General features: G+C 35.7%; 1 protein-coding gene across 4 annotated transcripts in view; it reads left to right on the top strand.

Annotated features, from left to right (window-relative positions):
- The window catches only part of LOC117317816 (sodium bicarbonate cotransporter 3-like), a 142,126-nt gene that overhangs the window by 65,129 nt on the left and 58,755 nt on the right, over positions 1-18,242 (top strand). For 3 of the 4 annotated variants that reach the window (XM_033872762.1, XM_033872761.1, XM_033872760.1), the window contains exons 3-4: positions 667-941; positions 1,264-1,401. In XM_033872762.1, coding sequence (XP_033728653.1) covers positions 857-941; positions 1,264-1,401 — 223 coding nt within the window. In that variant the 5' untranslated portion in view covers positions 667-856. Of the gene's footprint in view, positions 1-666; positions 942-1,263; positions 1,402-3,618; positions 3,785-18,242 lie in introns of those variants that run through there. The other variant, XM_033872763.1, reaches the window with a different exon arrangement.

Raw genomic sequence — 18,242 nt, 5'->3', positions numbered from 1 at the left:
TCATTCAATGGTGGGCAAGATCCCTCTTGGATCTCTTTGTTGCAGATGATACTGTAATATGGCATTTTGATATTGTGCTTTAAACCTTTTAAGTAATAAAAAATGTTCAACATTTTATTTTCAATGAAAAAAAAAATTTTAAAAAGAAGAAATTATTTAGATTTTAGACATTTATTGATCCAGATGTTGAAAGAAATCAAAAGAATCCTTTTCATCTTTAAAAAACAACCCATTTAACATTAGAAAAATGTTTGTTATGTTCCGACACTCTTGGGGCCATGTGTGACAGGACTGGCTGGGGGATGGGGGCCATGTGTGTGACACTGAGGGAGGGGGGATACTAAAGGAAGTGAGTCAGATAGTACATATAACACCCACCTTATCAGCTGTTTCCCCTGAGGTGTGGGGGTGTACACTACACATGTATGATATAATAATTGTGTCAGAATCGTGTAGATGACATGTGTACTTGTCCGAGGTCTTCGTCCTTCCAATAGTACGTACAGAGTTTTATACGAAGGAACAGGACTTGACACCTGTGTACTGGAGATGTGTTTATTGGAATCTCGACATTATATTGTACACATGCAGATTTTGGAGCATTCACACCACATTTATATAATCTACATCATTCTTATACTCATCATATTTCTATACCCCTTGCAGGTTGACTAAACTTTAACGGTTACCATGGTTACAAGTACTGAAGACAGATCCGAGGAAAGTGAACCAGAAACTGTTTTCTACAAGGAATATTTTAGTTGAGGAGAACCCAAAATTCACCCCAGGAATTATTTCTGAAATATTTGTGCAATCAAAAAGAGATTATATTTTATAAGAGTGTTAATCCGTCACCATGGATGCACAACATGGCACAATGCCGATTAAGGATTTGGGGTCCTTCGTCGCCACCAATATACCAAGTGATGCCGATATCAAAGGTAGGTAACTCTGCCTACATCTTGCCACTGCATGTCAGTAAATATAAAATCAGGTTGTGGAAGCCTGGCTTTATAAAATACACCATATATAATATATTTGAAAATTTTGATATATGCAAAGTTAACATAATGTTTTTTCATTTTTGCAACAAACTTATGATATATATAATCATACCAAAATACTACTGATATTTAGCAGATTAATTAATAATCCTTAAAGCAAAATAATAAGAAAAAATAATGCAAATTTAGAGTTCAATTTGGAAGGAGTCTCAGTATTTTGAAATGTGATTTATTGCTTGTTTTTTTCGTTAATGTATAGACCACAGGTCGCAGGACAAAGTGTACATAGGGCTACACCTGCCAAAACAGCATCGCCATAGACACAAACATCGTCGCCATCATAAACGTGAAGGCTCAAACTCAGAACGGTCCCATAACACATCTGTACCATCTGATGGTAGGTATTTGCAATAATGGTAAAAACTTGATACAGTGGTCCTATTAGAATCAGGCATTGATTTATAACTCTTTATTAAGTGACGTCCCCTTATAAGCTGTTCATTATAACATTGTCCAGTCGTATGTAATCTACCAAGGATTGTGTGTACAAATAACTCCCAGGATTAGAAAGTGGCTGATTATGAATTTAAGTCATAACTGCTCAACTTTTCCTATGTGGCTGAACATTTAAATAGATAAATCAACTTGTAAACCACAGTTTTACATTAAATTGCCTCCTTGGTCCAATTTAGGATGTTCAGCCATGCTTGTGTGAGAAATACCTACATATATATAATTGTTTCAATCTTTTTAATACACATGGACAGAGTTCAAGGTTGCTCGCTTCTTATGGTCACATGCGTATGTGTAAATCCTAATCTACATAAAGAATTTTTATTATACCATATTTATCCGGCAATAAGCTAATGCCTGGTAATTTAACCATCCCAAGTCTCTTGCAGTTCAGTTATAAAGATGATAAAAATGTGCCATTTTATCATCCTACAATAATTTGTCCACTGACCCACTTCTTGAAGTAATATTTCATTCTTTGACATACATGTACATTTCACATAATACATTTTAACTCGGGCGCTCAAGTAGGTTACACTGTGACAGTACTATGAATACATGTTTAGTAAATATTGTCATGAGCATAATGACTATAGTGCATTTTATAACGTAAATTGTAGTATTTGACATTTATCTTTGTATTCATTTGTAAGGACTCTAGGACCCCGTTTAGACCTACTCAGAATGTTTAAGCCTAGTTCACAGTCCACAGAAAACAGATATATTATATGAAGTACATATGGTGAACTATATAAACGCACTTTGATTGGCTTCTTTTTGTTTTTGGTGTTATATATCAATTTTGTTGTGGGTCATTCCAATTAACACTTGTGTTAAATTCCTGTGAGAAAGGACAAAACTTCTAGAAGGGCACATGATTATTGCAATGTTTTCATCTCAATATGGTAATTCAGTATTGGATATTATATACCTTCAAACAGAAATGTCTAGGTACCTTATTTCAAAAATTGATTTAATTTTAGAAATTTTACCAAGTGGAAATTTGATTATTTTTAGAACTTAAACCAAGTGGACATTACTAATTTAAAGGAAATCTGATTTATTTTTAGAACTTTTACTGAATGGACATCACTAATTTAAAGGAAATTTGATTTATATTTTTAGAACTTTTACTGAATGGACATCACTAATTTAAAGGAAATTTGATTTATATTTTTAGAACTTTTACCTGGATCCGATATATCAGTAAAGGCTAGAATGCTATCAGTCTGACCTAGTGACACTGTGACACGATCCATTCAACCTTATTTGAAAATATGTCCAAACAAATAAAATACCACTCCTGCACTGGCGGCTTCTCATTCATGTTTCCAGAACAATATCCTGTCTGGTTTTAGATTAGGAATTCTTCTTCTGCCAGATAAGGTGTTCATTCTAGTCTATTGAAAGTTAAAGGCCGCAAATTTTAAGTAAAATATATACTATTCTGTATAAGACAACTAAACAAGGTTTATACTTCCAACATATTCTACAATCTTTGTAAAATGACATTTCTGGAGTTAGGGATCAATACTAAGGTTAAACAAATCAAATTTTATAACTTAGTCATGAAACTATCAAGGAAATTAGGAGGAATTAAGAAACTTTTAAAATTCTCTCCCAAAACAAAACAAAACAAAAACACAATTTACCTTTAAAAAAGTCAGTTAATTAAATGGTATGTTATCAAATCAAATTATGTTATATATGGTCATCGTTTCTATTTTTAGCAAGGGGCCGGTATAGGCAATACCCAGTATATTTGTTGTATCTGATAAATCCGAAATTTAAATGACAACATTATATGATTTACAAGTCTCTGAGACAAAAAAAATTTCGAAGAAATTGTTCTAATTTTACATGTGTTAGAAAATCCTGTGAGAATGATATTGTAAAGGTAATGTAGAGAAGTGATGTTACCAATTCTCCCATCAGATACCTTGTTGATGCCTTAGGCGGCTAGTAGCCGCAGAGCTAGCCAGGTCAGCCAAGTTTGGCAGTTTAGTGTTTACGGTGACCTTGGTGGTAGGTCTAATCATGTGTGAAAACCCTTGTTTCAAGTTTTCCTGCGACCTCTACGTGACCTTTATGTGACTTTTACAGCAAGGCCACTGTTAAAAAATCAAACACATCCTTTTCCTGAACCATTTTTTTAAACAATGTTCTGCTTTGCATTTCATGTTCAGGTAATTTCCTGTTGTCGCCGAGCAATGATTTTCGGCGAGGTAGTCAGATTAGCCAGTTCAGCCAATATGGCGATCTGGACGGTATGTTTTATCGTATATCTTGACCTGTCTCCTATACTTTTCTGGCCCCTGTTTAATCAACCTTCCTTGACTCAGAGAAGTCCTCAACTTAAAATCTTCCATAGGAAAGCATTATTGGTCTGAAGCAGAAACTCTTCAGATAATTAACTTTAAAATTCTGTAATGCTTTCCCATGAGAAAGTTCAGGAGATTCCTCAAGGAATATTGATGAAACTTTGGCCTGTCCTTCCGAAAATTGTGTGTGACACTGAGCTTCGTTGTGACATCCGAGATTGTGGAATGGTTATTTCTGTCAAGTGATTGTGGTTTCTTGGTGCAGGTACTCAACTATTTTACTAGAACTCCAGTCAGGCAGATTCAAACTCAAAATTATAGGTCTCCATTTTTTTAAAACATAAATGAAGGAAAAAACAATGCATATTTGTTAAAGTTCAATTCTCTCGACAGAAAATAGCAAAATTTGTGAGCTTTCTAAAAATAATATCATGATAGGGTAAGTTTGTTAGTTCAGATTGAAGGACAAATCATATAGAAATCACGAACTAGGTGTGGATCAGGATTCCCTTGTAAAGGATGTGGTAATGTTCTATTTTTAATTTTTTTTTAAGCATCTTTGATGGACACTTTGTATAGTGAATTTGAGCTGTAGACTGTCTTTGACTTATAATAATGTATAACTGTCAATATATCCATATTGTATATACTGTTCTCCAGATATAAATACCATTTGTACCTGGTAAGCAAAAACATCCTCATCTTCACTAAAAATTTCTTTAATTCAAAATTAAAGCAAGACCTAATCTTATCAATTTTTAATTTTCTACTCTAATTATTTTTTTTTTTTGCTTGCATGGGAATTATGAGAAATTTTTTTTTTTTTTTTTTTTTTTTTACAGTTTTCATGATTTTCAATAATTCTGAGAATCGGAGTGAAACATTCAATAAACTTCAACATTTTATCCCATTCCAAATATAGCTGTCCTACCAGTGGAAACAAATCTCAATTGTTACTTTCATTTTGGATGGCTAGCACATTCTTCTTGTCAGACATTTTTTTTAAACATGATGCATTACATTTTTAGTTTTCCCAGTAAGGCTAATGTACGATGTAAAAAATCTCAAAATTTGAATGACTGTTTCACTCCCATCTACAGAACCAAGAGCCTTAATTGGGATTAAAATGTTCTTTGGATCTACATTAAAGACCTTCCAACAAACTCATGCAAACAATCATACAGTATATTAAACATATTATTGAAACTTGATCTTTATGATTAACCCAATTTATCTGTCTTTTTCATTATATTAAATATTTGTATTATCAATGATTTTAGAAAGAAAAATTCAAATTTATTGTTACAACTTATGTACTAACTGACCTGCTTTTCAGATTTTACAATTTATTTTTCATCTTTTTTGTTTGGCAAGTATTTTTCATGATATTAAGTGGCTGATGATACAAATTAAATTATCATGAATAATCAATAGAACAGAAAATTCATGGACCCATACATCTTTCTTTTTTGAATTTTGATAGTCATAAATATTTCAACAAAAATAAGTAAACCTTACAACTTGTTTGCAGAATAAGTTCGTTATCCTGAATCCAAATTAAATTCCATCAAGATCTTGGCCACACACAAAAAATCAGATATAGATATTTGAGATTTTATATTAATTTTTCAGAAGGCGGAGTGCATTGTACATTTTTCAAAAGTCCTCAAATTTTGCTGTGTGGCTTTGAAAAGCTTTGAATCCTGATTTGTGACCTAAAAAAATTTCCTTGAAGATGTCATTTCTTGCTCCCTACCAGAATACTGTATTGTTTGTAATACACACAGATGACTTATAGTTCCGTGATATTCTTGTTCATTAAGTAGAGTGCAAAAAAATAAACAAATCATTAATGTACAAAATGTTTTACTGCAGAATGTTAACAAGACAGTGTTGTGTGAATACCCTCGAGAAGCTTCAAAGTCAGACAACTGAAAAATACTAGCTCCCATGAAATTTAAAACTGGAAAATGTAAAATTGGGAGGTGAATCATTAATCCTATTGATGAATTCTAAGATGAAAGTTCAACTTAAAGAGTGAATTAATTCTGTGTCAGATCTTCCAAAACTTAAAGAATATGAACAAGTGTAGTAAGTCATTGTTGAAATCGGGTATACTTCAAGTTTGAGCCATCTGTATTGTTAATTCTAAGAAAATGAACAAATCATTGTTGAAATCGGGTATACTTCAAATTTAAATCATCAAATATTGTTAATTCTTTAATGATAATTACCTGTTTTATCCTGTATGAAGAGTTGATTGAAATAATTATTTGTCAGGTTGCATGTTTAACCTTTATAAATAGGGCTTGATTTCAAATTGTGTAGATCAGTGTAAACCTACTGCTAGCCAGGGAAGGTTTGGTGTTAACACTGGATTGAGTGTATCATACATTCTTGGTAAATTATTCATGGCAGTCTCTTGAAGAGTGTTTATTGCCCTCACCAGAAGGCATTATGGCCTCCATAGATAACATATTTAGTCAAAAGGTCAAGACCTATCTTTAAAAATGCATGTAAACATCTTGGTAGCTTTGCTACATCGTGCACCAGTCTATATGAAATCTGAGAGTACATAGGTGCTACACCAACTTTGCAAATTGTTGATTTAAAGAATTTGTATGTTACAATTTTTACATGTCTGTATGCCAGGCCAATTTATGGGGGGGAGAAAATTTGGTTCCTCCTGTCCCTGGACATCCCATTCCATCCTGTGATGTCTTGTCCGAAATCTAGACCAGTTCCCGTTACATCCTGTGATGTCTTGTCCCCAATCCAGACCTTCCCGTTACATCCTGTGATGTCTTGTCCCCAATCCAGACCTTCCCGTTACATCCTGTGATGTCTTGTCCCCAATCCAGACCTTCCCGTTACATCCTGTCATGTCTTGTGCCGAATCCAGACCTTCCCGTTACATCCTGTCATGTCTTGTGCCGAATCCAGACCTTCCCGTTACATCCTGTGATGTCTTGTCCCCAATCCAGACCTTCCCGTTACATCCTGTGATGTCTTGTCCCCAATCCAGACCTTCCCGTTACATCCTGTCATGTCTTGTCCTGAATCTAGACCTTCCCGTTACATCCTGTCATGTCTTTCCTGAATCTAGACCTTCCCGTTACATCCTGTCATGTCTTGTCCTGAATCTAGACCTTCCCGTTACATCCTGTGATGTCTTGTCCCCAATCCAGACCTTCCCGTTACATCCTGTGATGTCTTGTCCCCAATCCAGACCTTCCCGTTACATCCTGTCATGTCTTGTGCCGAATCCAGACCTTCCCGTTACATCCTGTCATGTCTTGTGCCAAATCCAGACCTTCCCGTTACATCCTGTGATGTCTTGTCCCCAATCCAGACCTTCCCGTTACATCCTGTGATGTCTTGTCCCCAATCCAGACCTTCCCGTTACATCCTGTCATGTCTTGTCCTGAATCTAGACCTTCCCATTACATCCTGTCATGTCTTGTCCTGAATCTAGACCTTCCCGTTACATCCTGTCATGTCTTGTCCTGAATCTAGACCTTCCCGTTACATCCTGTGATGTCTTGTCCCCAATCCAGACCTTCCCGTTACATCCTGTGATGTCTTGTGCCGAATCCAGACCTTCCCGTTACATCCTGTGATGTCTTGTCCCCAATCCAGACCTTCCCATTCCATCCTGTGATGTCTTGTGCCGAATCCAGACCTTCCCGTTACATCCTGTGATGTCTTGTCCCCAATCCAGACCTTCTCGTTACATCCTGTCATGTCTTGTGCCGAATCCAGACCTTCCCGTTACATCCTGTCATGTCTTGTGCTGAATCCAGACCTTCCCGTTACATCCTGTCATGTCTTGACCCGAATCCAGACCTTCCTGTTACATCCTGTGATGTCTTGTCCCCAATCCAGACCTTCCGTTACATCCTGTGATGTCTTGTCTGGAATCCAGACCTTCCCGTTACATCCTGTCATGTCTTGTCCCGAATCCAGACCTTCCGTTACATCCTGTGATGTCTTGTCCCCAATCCAGACCTTCCGTTACATCCTGTGACGTCTTGTCTGAATCCAGACCTTCCCGTTACATCCTGTCATGTCTTGTCCAGAATCCATATCCTTTGTAATTTCACAGAAATGGTTATTTTTCAGAATACTATGAATTAGTTAACATTTCAGGGTCCCAAGAATGCCATAGTTACTTTACAATTCATAGAAATGGTAAATTTGTCAAACTTTAATACTTATTTACATTAGAGCATTGGCATTTATGTCATGATAAAGACATTTGTTTTATAATGGAAAGTACAAGGTAGGCATCAACAAATCTGCATTTGTCATATTAAGGTCAAGTGAAGGTGATCAATTAAACTTTAAAATAAAAAGAATATTGGTCAAAGCATTGGTCAAAGCACCGTTAAAGGTGTCACTTTAGAGAAGAAAAAAAAAGAGAGAAAATTTGCAAAATCATTAATCAGGTTTGACCTGGTGAAAGTAAGAAGAATATGTCTCCTCAGGAATTGGTAAAACAATGTCTTTAGTGTAAGACTGACTTCCAAATTGGCAATGTCATAGCCAAGGGGACTGGAATAATATGTTGTGTCTATAGTTGTCTGTCCTGGTGTATGTTATAGATTTGAAGTATGTCAATGACCGATCTAATGTCTGATATAAGGACAGAGGAGCTGGTGAAAGTAAGTCCATTAAAAAGGAGGAGTAAAGCAATTACCCTATAGCCTCCTGTGCTAATTCTAATATGCAGACTTCGTTCTTGGCCTTGTGCTGTGATCGGTATCCTCTGATAATGATGTAGGTCGTAGTGACGAGCAACCTACATGATTAAATCTCGTCAATGGTGGTGATTAAGGTCGATCAATATGTCGTCGGTAATGTGCCGATCGCTGTTGCTCTTAGTGTACATGTATATAACTGGAGGAATTAAAATTCTATCATATTCTCAACATTTGGGTTTTTTGGGGGGGACATTGGGTCTCGTGAGCTTTTTCTGAAGGGGGCTTGCCCTTATTTATAAATCCTGTTTTATTTTTCGGTAGTAGGACTTATCTGCAATATTTTTTGGAAACATTTCCATGACTAGTCTAAAAAAAATATTTCTTCAAAAAGTCCTTATCAGCGGTCATAAGGTCTATGAATTGGTTACAAAATGTACACCTACATGATCGTACACTCTGGAGTCCAGTCATAAAATAGGATTTTAAAATAATGCTAAACTAAATTCTTTTGACAGCAGTTATTGATGTAATTATTGACTGACCACATAAGAACGGTTCTGTGCTTTATATAAAAGATATAATGAGGACTATATACCCTTAAGAAGTTGCCAATGATCTCTTAGACGTATCCAACGTAAACCAATATTAGTTCCTGTGGACATTTTGATGATGTGAGAATGTATCCAATCAGAAGAAAACTCTCTCAGGGTTCTTGTCCTTATTATAACAGGTCATTCTAAACAACTGTTTATAAAACCATTCATGTATAAGGCTATATTGTCGTGTATAAGGCTATATTGTCGTGTATAAGGCTATATTGTCGTGTATAAGGCTATATTGTCGTGTATAAGGCTATATTGTCATGTATAAGGCTATATTGTCGTGTATAAGGCTATATTGTCGTGTAGAAGGCTATATTGTCGTGTATAAGGCTATATTGTCATGTATAAGGCTATATTGTCATGTATAAGGCTATATTGTCGTGTATAAGGCTATATTGTCGTGTATAAGGCTATATTGTCATGTATAAGGCTATATTGTCATGTATAAGGCTATATTGTCATGTATAAGGTTATAAAACCATATATTGTCATGTATAAGGCTATATTGTCGTGTATAAGGCTATATTGTCGTGTATAAGGCTATATTGTCATGTATAAGGCTATATTGTCGTGTATAAGGCTATATTGTCATGTATAAGGCTATATTGTCATGTGTAAGGCTATATTGTCGTGTATAAGGCTATATTGTCGTGTATAAGGCTATATTGTCATGTATAAGGCTATATTGTCATGTATAAGGTTATATAACCATATATTGTCATATATAAGGCTATATTGTCATGTATAAGGCTATATTGTTGTGTATAAGGCTATATTGTCATGTATAAGGCTATATTGTCATGTAAAAGGTTATATTGTCATGTATAAGGCTATATTGTCATGTATAAGGCTATATTGTCATGTATAAGGCTATATTGTCGTGTTTAATGTTATAAAACCATATATTGTCATGTATGAGGCTGTCTCATACTGTGGTACATCATCATGAGCTAGCTCGAGAGATAGCCCAGTATTTCATGATTCACAGTAATGAGCTGGATATCTGTTTAACATTAGGCTATATCTGTTGATCACTTAGAACGAGTGGCATCTTTTGGGGATATCTCTCTACATAAAAACAATAACAAAATTCACCAAAAATGTATTGTTCTACGGAGTATTAAGATCAAATTTAATATCAATCCTAAGGAAAAGACAAGAATTAAAATGACGGTTGTAACCTGATGTAGTGTAAGGTGACAACTGTAACCTGATGTAGTGTAAGATGACTGCTGTAACCTGATGTAGTGTAAGATGACCGCTGTAACCTGATGTCGAATAAGATGACAGTTGTAACCTGATGTAGTGTAAGATGATCACTGTAACCTGATGTAGTGTAAGATGATCGCTGTAACCTGATGTAGTATAAGATGACAGTTGTAACCTGATGTAGTGTAAGATGATCGCTGTAACCTGATGTAGTGTAAGATGACCGCTGTAACCTGATGTAGTGTAAGATGATCACTGTAACCTGATGTAGTGTAAGATGATCGCTGTAACCTGATGTAGTGTAAGATGATCGCTGTAACCTGATGTAGTATAAGATGACAGCTGTAACCTGATGTAGTGTAAGATGATCGCTGTAACCTGATGTAGTGTAAAATGATCGCTGTAACCTGATGTAGTATAAGATGACTGCTGTAACCTGATGTAGTTTAAGGTGACAGCTGTAACCTGATGTAGTGTTAGATGACCGCTGTAACCTGATGTAGTGTAAGATGACCGCTGTAACCTGATGTAGTGTAAGATGATCGCTGTAACCTGATGTAGTGTAAGATGACCGCTGTAACCTGATGTAGTGTAAGATGACCGCTGTAATCTGATGTAGTGTAAGATGACCACTGTAATCTGATGTAGTGTAAGATGACCGCTGTAACCTGATGTAGTGTAAGATGATCGCTGTAACCTGATGTAGTGTAAGATGACCACTGTAATCTGATGTAGTGTAAGATGACCACTGTAATCTGATGTAGTGTAAGATGACTGCTGTAATCTGATGTAGTATAAGATGACCGCTCTAACCTGATGTAGTATAAGATGACCACTGTAACCTGATGTAGTGTAAGGTGACAGCTGTAACCTGATGTAGTGTAAGATGACCACTGTAATCTGATGTAGTGTAAGATGATCGCTGTAACCTGATGTAGTGTAAGATGATCGCTGTAACCTGATGTAGTGTAAGGTGACAGCTGTAACCTGATGTAGTATAAGATGACCGCTGTAACCTGATGTAGTGTAAGATGACCACTGTTATCTGATGTAGTGTAAGATGATCGCTGTAACCTGATGTAGTGTAAGATGACAGTTGTAACCTGATGTAGTATAAGATGATCGCTGTAACCTGATGTAGTGTAAGATGACAGTTGTAACCTGATGTAGTATAAGATGATCGCTGTAACCTGAAATAGTGTAAGATGATCGCTGTAACCTGATGTAGTATAAGATGACAGTTGTAACCTGATGTAGTATAAGATGATCGCTGTAACCTGATGTAGTGTAAGATGATCACTGTAACCTGATGTAGTGTAAGATGACCGCTGTAACCTCATGTAGTGTAAGATGATCACTGTAACCTGATGTAGTGTAAGATGATCACTGTAACCTGATGTAGTGTAAGATGATCACTGTAACGTGATGTAGTGTAAGATCATCGCTGTAACCTGATGTAGTGTAAGATGACAGTTGTAACCTGATGTAGTGTAAGATGATCGCTGTAACCTGATGTAGTGTAAGATGACACCTATAACCTGAAGTAGAGTAAGATGATTGCTGTAACCTGATGTAGTGTAAGATGACACCTATAACCTGAAGTAGAGTAAGATGACCGCTGTAACCTGATGTAGTGTAAGATGACAGTTGTAACCTGATGTAGTATAAGATGATCGCTGTAACCTGATGTAGTGTAAGATGATCGCTGTAACCTGATGTAGTATAAGATGATCGCTGTAACCTGATGTAATGTAAGATGATCGCTGTAACCTGATGTAGTATAAGATGACGCTGTAACCTGATGTAGTGTAAGATGACCGCTGTAACCTGATGTAGTGTAAGATGACCGCTGTAACCTGATGTAGTGTAAGATGACAGCTGTAACCTGATGTAGTATAAGATGACGCTGTAACCTGATGCAGTGTAAAATGACCGCTGTAACCCGATGTAGTGTAAGATGACTGTTGTAACTGTAAGTTTTGAAATAGCCCTGAAGTTGGAAGAGATACAAACACATTAAATGTGTAGAGTATTAGAATCTTGTATATGTTCTATGGACAGGTAAATTTCGACCATGTTTGATTATTTTTCTCAAATACTTAAAAAATTCAATTGTTAGTTGTTGCGAATACTGACATGCCATCGTCAATGTCACATGAATGCATTGAAATTGATGGCGCTTACAATTTGCGACATGATTATGCTACATAAATAATAATATTTGCCCAGTCGTAAGTAGAGTCATAGCATGTGCCAGCTGTCTTCCCCTTCCTATGTAAGATCGAGTTATCCAATTCCTAGCAACAACGGAGTCACCCTATGAAGAATGTGAGATTTACCTCCCTTTGTTAATTAAGGAATATCTCGTATATCAAATATTTCAGCAGTAAATTATACTCAAAAGGTTGCTAATCTTAGGCCTCTGACTTCTTGTTACTGGTTTAATTTATAATATATACCAATAGTAAAGGAATGTAGGATCTGTCTGCTTTTACTAAACTTGTCATAATAATTGGATAAAAAGGATATATATTAAAAGAGTGTTGAATGACTTTTCCTTTACTAGTTATTGAGGAAGAAGCTGAGGTTTCTAAGACAGGTATACTATGGAGCTGACTTTCATATGTTATATTCGTAGCTGTTTGTGTACCATCTTCAAAATCGCTGACCGTGTTGTGTGGCCATTACCCTGTTGTATCTGTGATAAGTCTGGGGAGATGAATAATACTCATAAATAAAATGAGCCTGGCTTTGTTAACGTTCAAGCATATATTCCAAAATGTGAACCCGATTATTTTTGTTAACTTGAGGTTGGACTCTGTAGACTTATCACAGGGATTATATGAGTTATATAACATTTGTATAGGTCATTTGTGGTACTGCAAACATTTAATAAAAGGAAAAACAGAAAGTTAATATGATAGTTGCAAAATCCATATGAAAGCTCTGTCATATTCTAACTGTGGCAGTTCATATTGTAAGATCTTGATGCAAGATTAGGGTTTTTCAAAAAGACATGCAGCCAATGAGGGGCCTGAATTGTCTAGATCACTTTCATATTTAATCAATGATATTATTATTGTAGCAAATCTTTTAGATTTTCGTTTGCAATATCACAAATATATATATTATATACTGTCATTTTATGTGTTGTAGGTACAGTTTTATCAATTTCATTCTGTTAAAACTGCATGATCATAAATATTACTATAAAACAAAATTAAAGAAATGTTTTCAATAAGTTTGTGACATTATGATATTAACTGATACAAGACTGTAATTTTCTGGTTTCAGCTTCTGTTTTGAAAATTAGAATAAGATGTCATGAGTAATATTATGTTGCTGATCCTTACAAATGTTAAGATATTGTGTCAGATCTATAAAATCTCACAGGTTATACTATATAATGAAAGCTGGCCATGGTATGACTTACAATTTATCTACAGTAGGGAAATAATTGGCTGGTGAAACCTTTATGGTGTAATATAAGAAACCATAATTGTGTTTATCAGGGGTCCTGATGTATGGCTGTCCTAGTAACCAGTGCTTTAAATATTTATCTTTGCTCGGATTGATGTAAAAACATTTTTTACATAATGATTTACAAAGTGATATTCTATTTTTCGCGCATTCTGTTTAGAATTACTAGAGTTATGCCCCCTTTTTTCCAATTTCCAAAAATGATCCCCCTCCTCAGTTTGGTTTCAATTTGACTTTTATAGGAATAAATTGTGTTTATATGATATAGATATTGTGTTCCATTCTATATCCATGCCACCTGTTTAATCTTGTACATTTTGTAAACTGGGTCTGGTAAATACCCCTTCTCCCCTGCTCATGATATTGTCTTCTGTGTCAAAATATAAACTGGTAAAAAGCTTCCTTCATCCCCGGTTGTTTTCCTAAGTATAGTGTAAACTGTTGGTCCGACAGTATTTGTTATTTACATATTGTGTCTTGATTCTTCATTCTAATCACCTGACACATTGATGATGGTGCGAACACATGATGCATGTTAATTTCATGTGATTAGCTCATTTATCAGCCTACAGCTTAAAGAGAAATATATCTTGGTAAGAATGTATTAACACCTTCAACGGAACTGTCCCAATGCCTCCAAAGTTCACCCTGTTTTCATATATACCAACACACTAGCTAAATCAATATAGATTAAATTCTCTATGTTTCATCAGAAAAGCCTTCTTTTACAAATGCTGTATCATTAATCATTATTATAAAGTTGTTTGACTACAGAATAGAGATTAATATTATACCATTTTTATAGCTCTTAGTCATTTGAGCTTGAGTGATGACGCAGGCCTTCTGTGATAGAAGTTACATGCTTCATCAAGTTATGACGTGTTAGCAACGTAGAAGAGTCGTACTACCTTAAGAGATGATGGATGACAGCACTGACAGATACATGACATTAAGTCATAACAATATTAGAAAAAGGATACATCTACAGGGTATGATAGGTCTCTGAAGAAGATAAAGTTTCTATTTAAATACAGAAAAAACACCTTAAAGGTGTAATGTAAAGATCCCATATTGAAATGAACCAGAATGTGGTTTCAATTAGTACTGAAATTTATTTTGTTAAGATGTAAACATATTTTATCTGTGTAAACTTACAGTATTTACTAGATGCCAGTGAAGAGCTAATTCTCAATCCACCTACAGGTGTAACTTGTCCTAGATCTAGGCCTTATGTTAGTGGAGCTTTTAAAACATCCTATATACCATGCCACCATGATGTCAGATCTACACCAGCCCTAGCTAGTACTGAATTCATATATATTTACCAGTATTGGTAAAGATTAAATATGGAATACCTGTCATCATTTAAAAAAAAAAAGACTATGAATTAATGTACCTTTGTAAAAATACTTGTGTATTTGATAATAGAAAGGGTTAACAGCCAGTCAGCCCAATTTTATGATGTGCACGATCAGTGGTTTGATCCAATTCAATTGGAAATTTGTATGGCAAGCAGAATAACATGTATATTAGTGTTAGTCAATAATAGGAGTTATCGGTGTCGGATATCATATACATATATCAACTGTGTAAATACGATCCCCGAAATTCTCATCGATTATCAGGTCAAATTTAGTGTAATGCTCTAATTATTTTCATAGCCAGAGTTTTTGTCAGATTACAAGAATGTAGTAATTGTATGTTGGTTAATTTAATACACAAGATCCTGACATTAGGTTTATACAATACCAACTGTTATCACCATACAGTCACCTGAATTTTCTAGTTTTTTCAAAATCCCCCCTCGTCCGATCATCCCATACAATTGATGAAAGAGATTCTCTGTTATCATGTATTCATCAACCTGTTGGATGCTCAAAGTTAAATATAATCCATAAATAAGCATGACCCCACCCTATATAGGACACAACAACCCAACCATAGGTCACCCTATATAGGGTACAACAACCCCACCATAGGTCACCCTATATAGGGTACAACAACCCCACCATAGGTCACCCTATATAGGGTACAACAACCCCACCATAGGTCACCCTATATAGGGTACAACAACCCCACCATAGGTCACCCTATATAGAGTACAACAACCCCACCATAGGTCACTCTATATAGGGTACAACAACCCCACCATAGGTCACCCTATATAGGGTACAACAACCCCACCATAGGTCACCCTATATAGGGTACAACAACCCACCATAGGTCACTCTATATAGGGTACAACAACCCACCATCGGTCACCCTATATAGGGTACAACAACCCCACCATCGGTCACCCTATATAGGGTACAACAACCCACCATAGGTCACCCTATATAGGACACAACAACCCCACCATAGGTCACCCTATATAGGGTACAACAACCCAACCATAGGTCACCCTATATAGGGTACAACAACCCCACCATAGGTCACCCTATATATAGGGTACAACAACCCCACCATAGGTCACCCTATATAGGACACAACAACCCCACCATAGGTCACCCTATATAGGGTACAACAACCCCACCATAGGTCACCCTATATATAGGGTACAACAACCCCACCATAGGTCACCCTATATAGGGTACAACAACCCACCATAGGTCACCCTATATAGGGCCAACCCCACCATCGGTCACCCTGTATAAGAAACAACAACCCCATTTTTTTTTTTTTTTTCATAATTCAAAAAAAGTTCATGTTATTCTACAAGACTACACATTTGAATATAGCACTAAGTTGTAATATAGTCATCTGTTCAAATGAGGTCCATACCAAATGGTCGGTTCTGTAGCTTAGAAATTGAGATTGCTTTTTTTTTATCCTCAGAGAAATAACAGCATAATCTTGTTACTTATCACGGAAGACTTCCTAAATAATGATGACAGTTGGAATCACTATATTACATAAGGCACATCATGACAAGCAGAACAATTTGTGGCTTGACAGCCTTCAGGCAGACAGCTGGCAAACATAAACACTTTTAATGTGTATGCAGCAGTCTTACATAGTTTCGGAAATGTCAAACAGTGAGTCTCATGATGTATGTGGATATATGTGGCAGAGAACAATGAATCCTATTGATTATAACCACGATGTATTGCTAATCCAACAGGATTTTACTATAAATCCTACCAAAGCTTCCGACTGGAAACAGATATCGGCCAAATATCATTGCTATGGAAAAATAACAAGGAAAATGGTCTCCGTTATATACCTCAACACTTGTCATATAGCTGGTCTATATCAGCTGTTTAGCATTGGCTGGCTGGCTGATGGCTGCAAGATTTTTGTCTGGAGCAGAACTATCTTACTTAATTCACTCTAGTTTTCCAGACTTGTGACAATTATGTATTTTTTAAAGGCTATATATCCACAAATACACCAAACTTGTGACAATTAAGTCTAATATGTATATAACGAATATACCTGGTACACATTCTTTTTTAATCAATATGCGAAAACATTAATGCTGTCAATAAGTCACCCCTTGATAATAGGATTACAATTTAATATAATTATTTAGTACACATGTCAAATGCATAGTAAAGTAAATTAAAAAAAATCATGATTACTTTCTTATATAGTAATTTGGAAACGATCAAGAATTAGTGTCATCTTAATACGATCTAATGATAATAAAAATTTGAAGTTTTAATATACCGCTATATCACAGCAACACGGCTATCTCAAAGTGGTTCACAAGTTATTATCTGTAGTTGCCGGGCCTTTAGTAAGAAACCAATGTCTTCCTCATCTCCCTGGGGACAATACTGCTGCAGCTGCCATTTCAGTGCTAACAACTTACAACATTTGCTCTGTCCTACCACGTACTCATTTTTAGCTGAGTCGACTGGACAACAACAGAGTTAAGTATCTTGTTCAAGGACACAACACAGCTATTCAGGGACTCGAACTACCAACCCTTCAGCCACATAGCCCTGCATTCTACCACTAGACTACCCTCCACCATGCTCGAAAAGATAATATTTGTAGGCTACTTTTGAATATGCATCATAATTTATCCTGATCAATTAAAGGCTAATGAAATATCAAATGAACCTCAAGATAACATATCGGTATGTAATAGATTCATTATTTATAAATGAATTACTTCATAAATCCAGAGCTTTGTCAGAATCTGTAATCTTTCAACTGGGTGCCATTCAAGTTTATTTACCAAGCTGCAAACCGCTTGGTAATTAATTCACAACCTAGCTGTGAAAACTGTTCAGACTACCTGTCTAAACTGTAAAATTCTTCCTTTCGACATCTTCCTTGGCTGATATTGAAATGTCATACAGACAATTTCTAGTTTCAAGTTAATTGTCAGGCCTATGTTGTACAGTTACTCAAGTATACCTTATTTGTCATGAAAATAAAACTATTGACGAGGGAGTCATC

The sequence above is a fragment of the Pecten maximus genome, chromosome 19 (genome assembly GCF_902652985.1).
Source record: "Pecten maximus chromosome 19, xPecMax1.1, whole genome shotgun sequence".
Classification (NCBI taxonomy): domain Eukaryota; kingdom Metazoa; phylum Mollusca; class Bivalvia; order Pectinida; family Pectinidae; genus Pecten; species Pecten maximus.
Note: the sequence above shows the minus strand (reverse complement) of the source record. Positions and strands in the feature narration are given on the sequence as shown.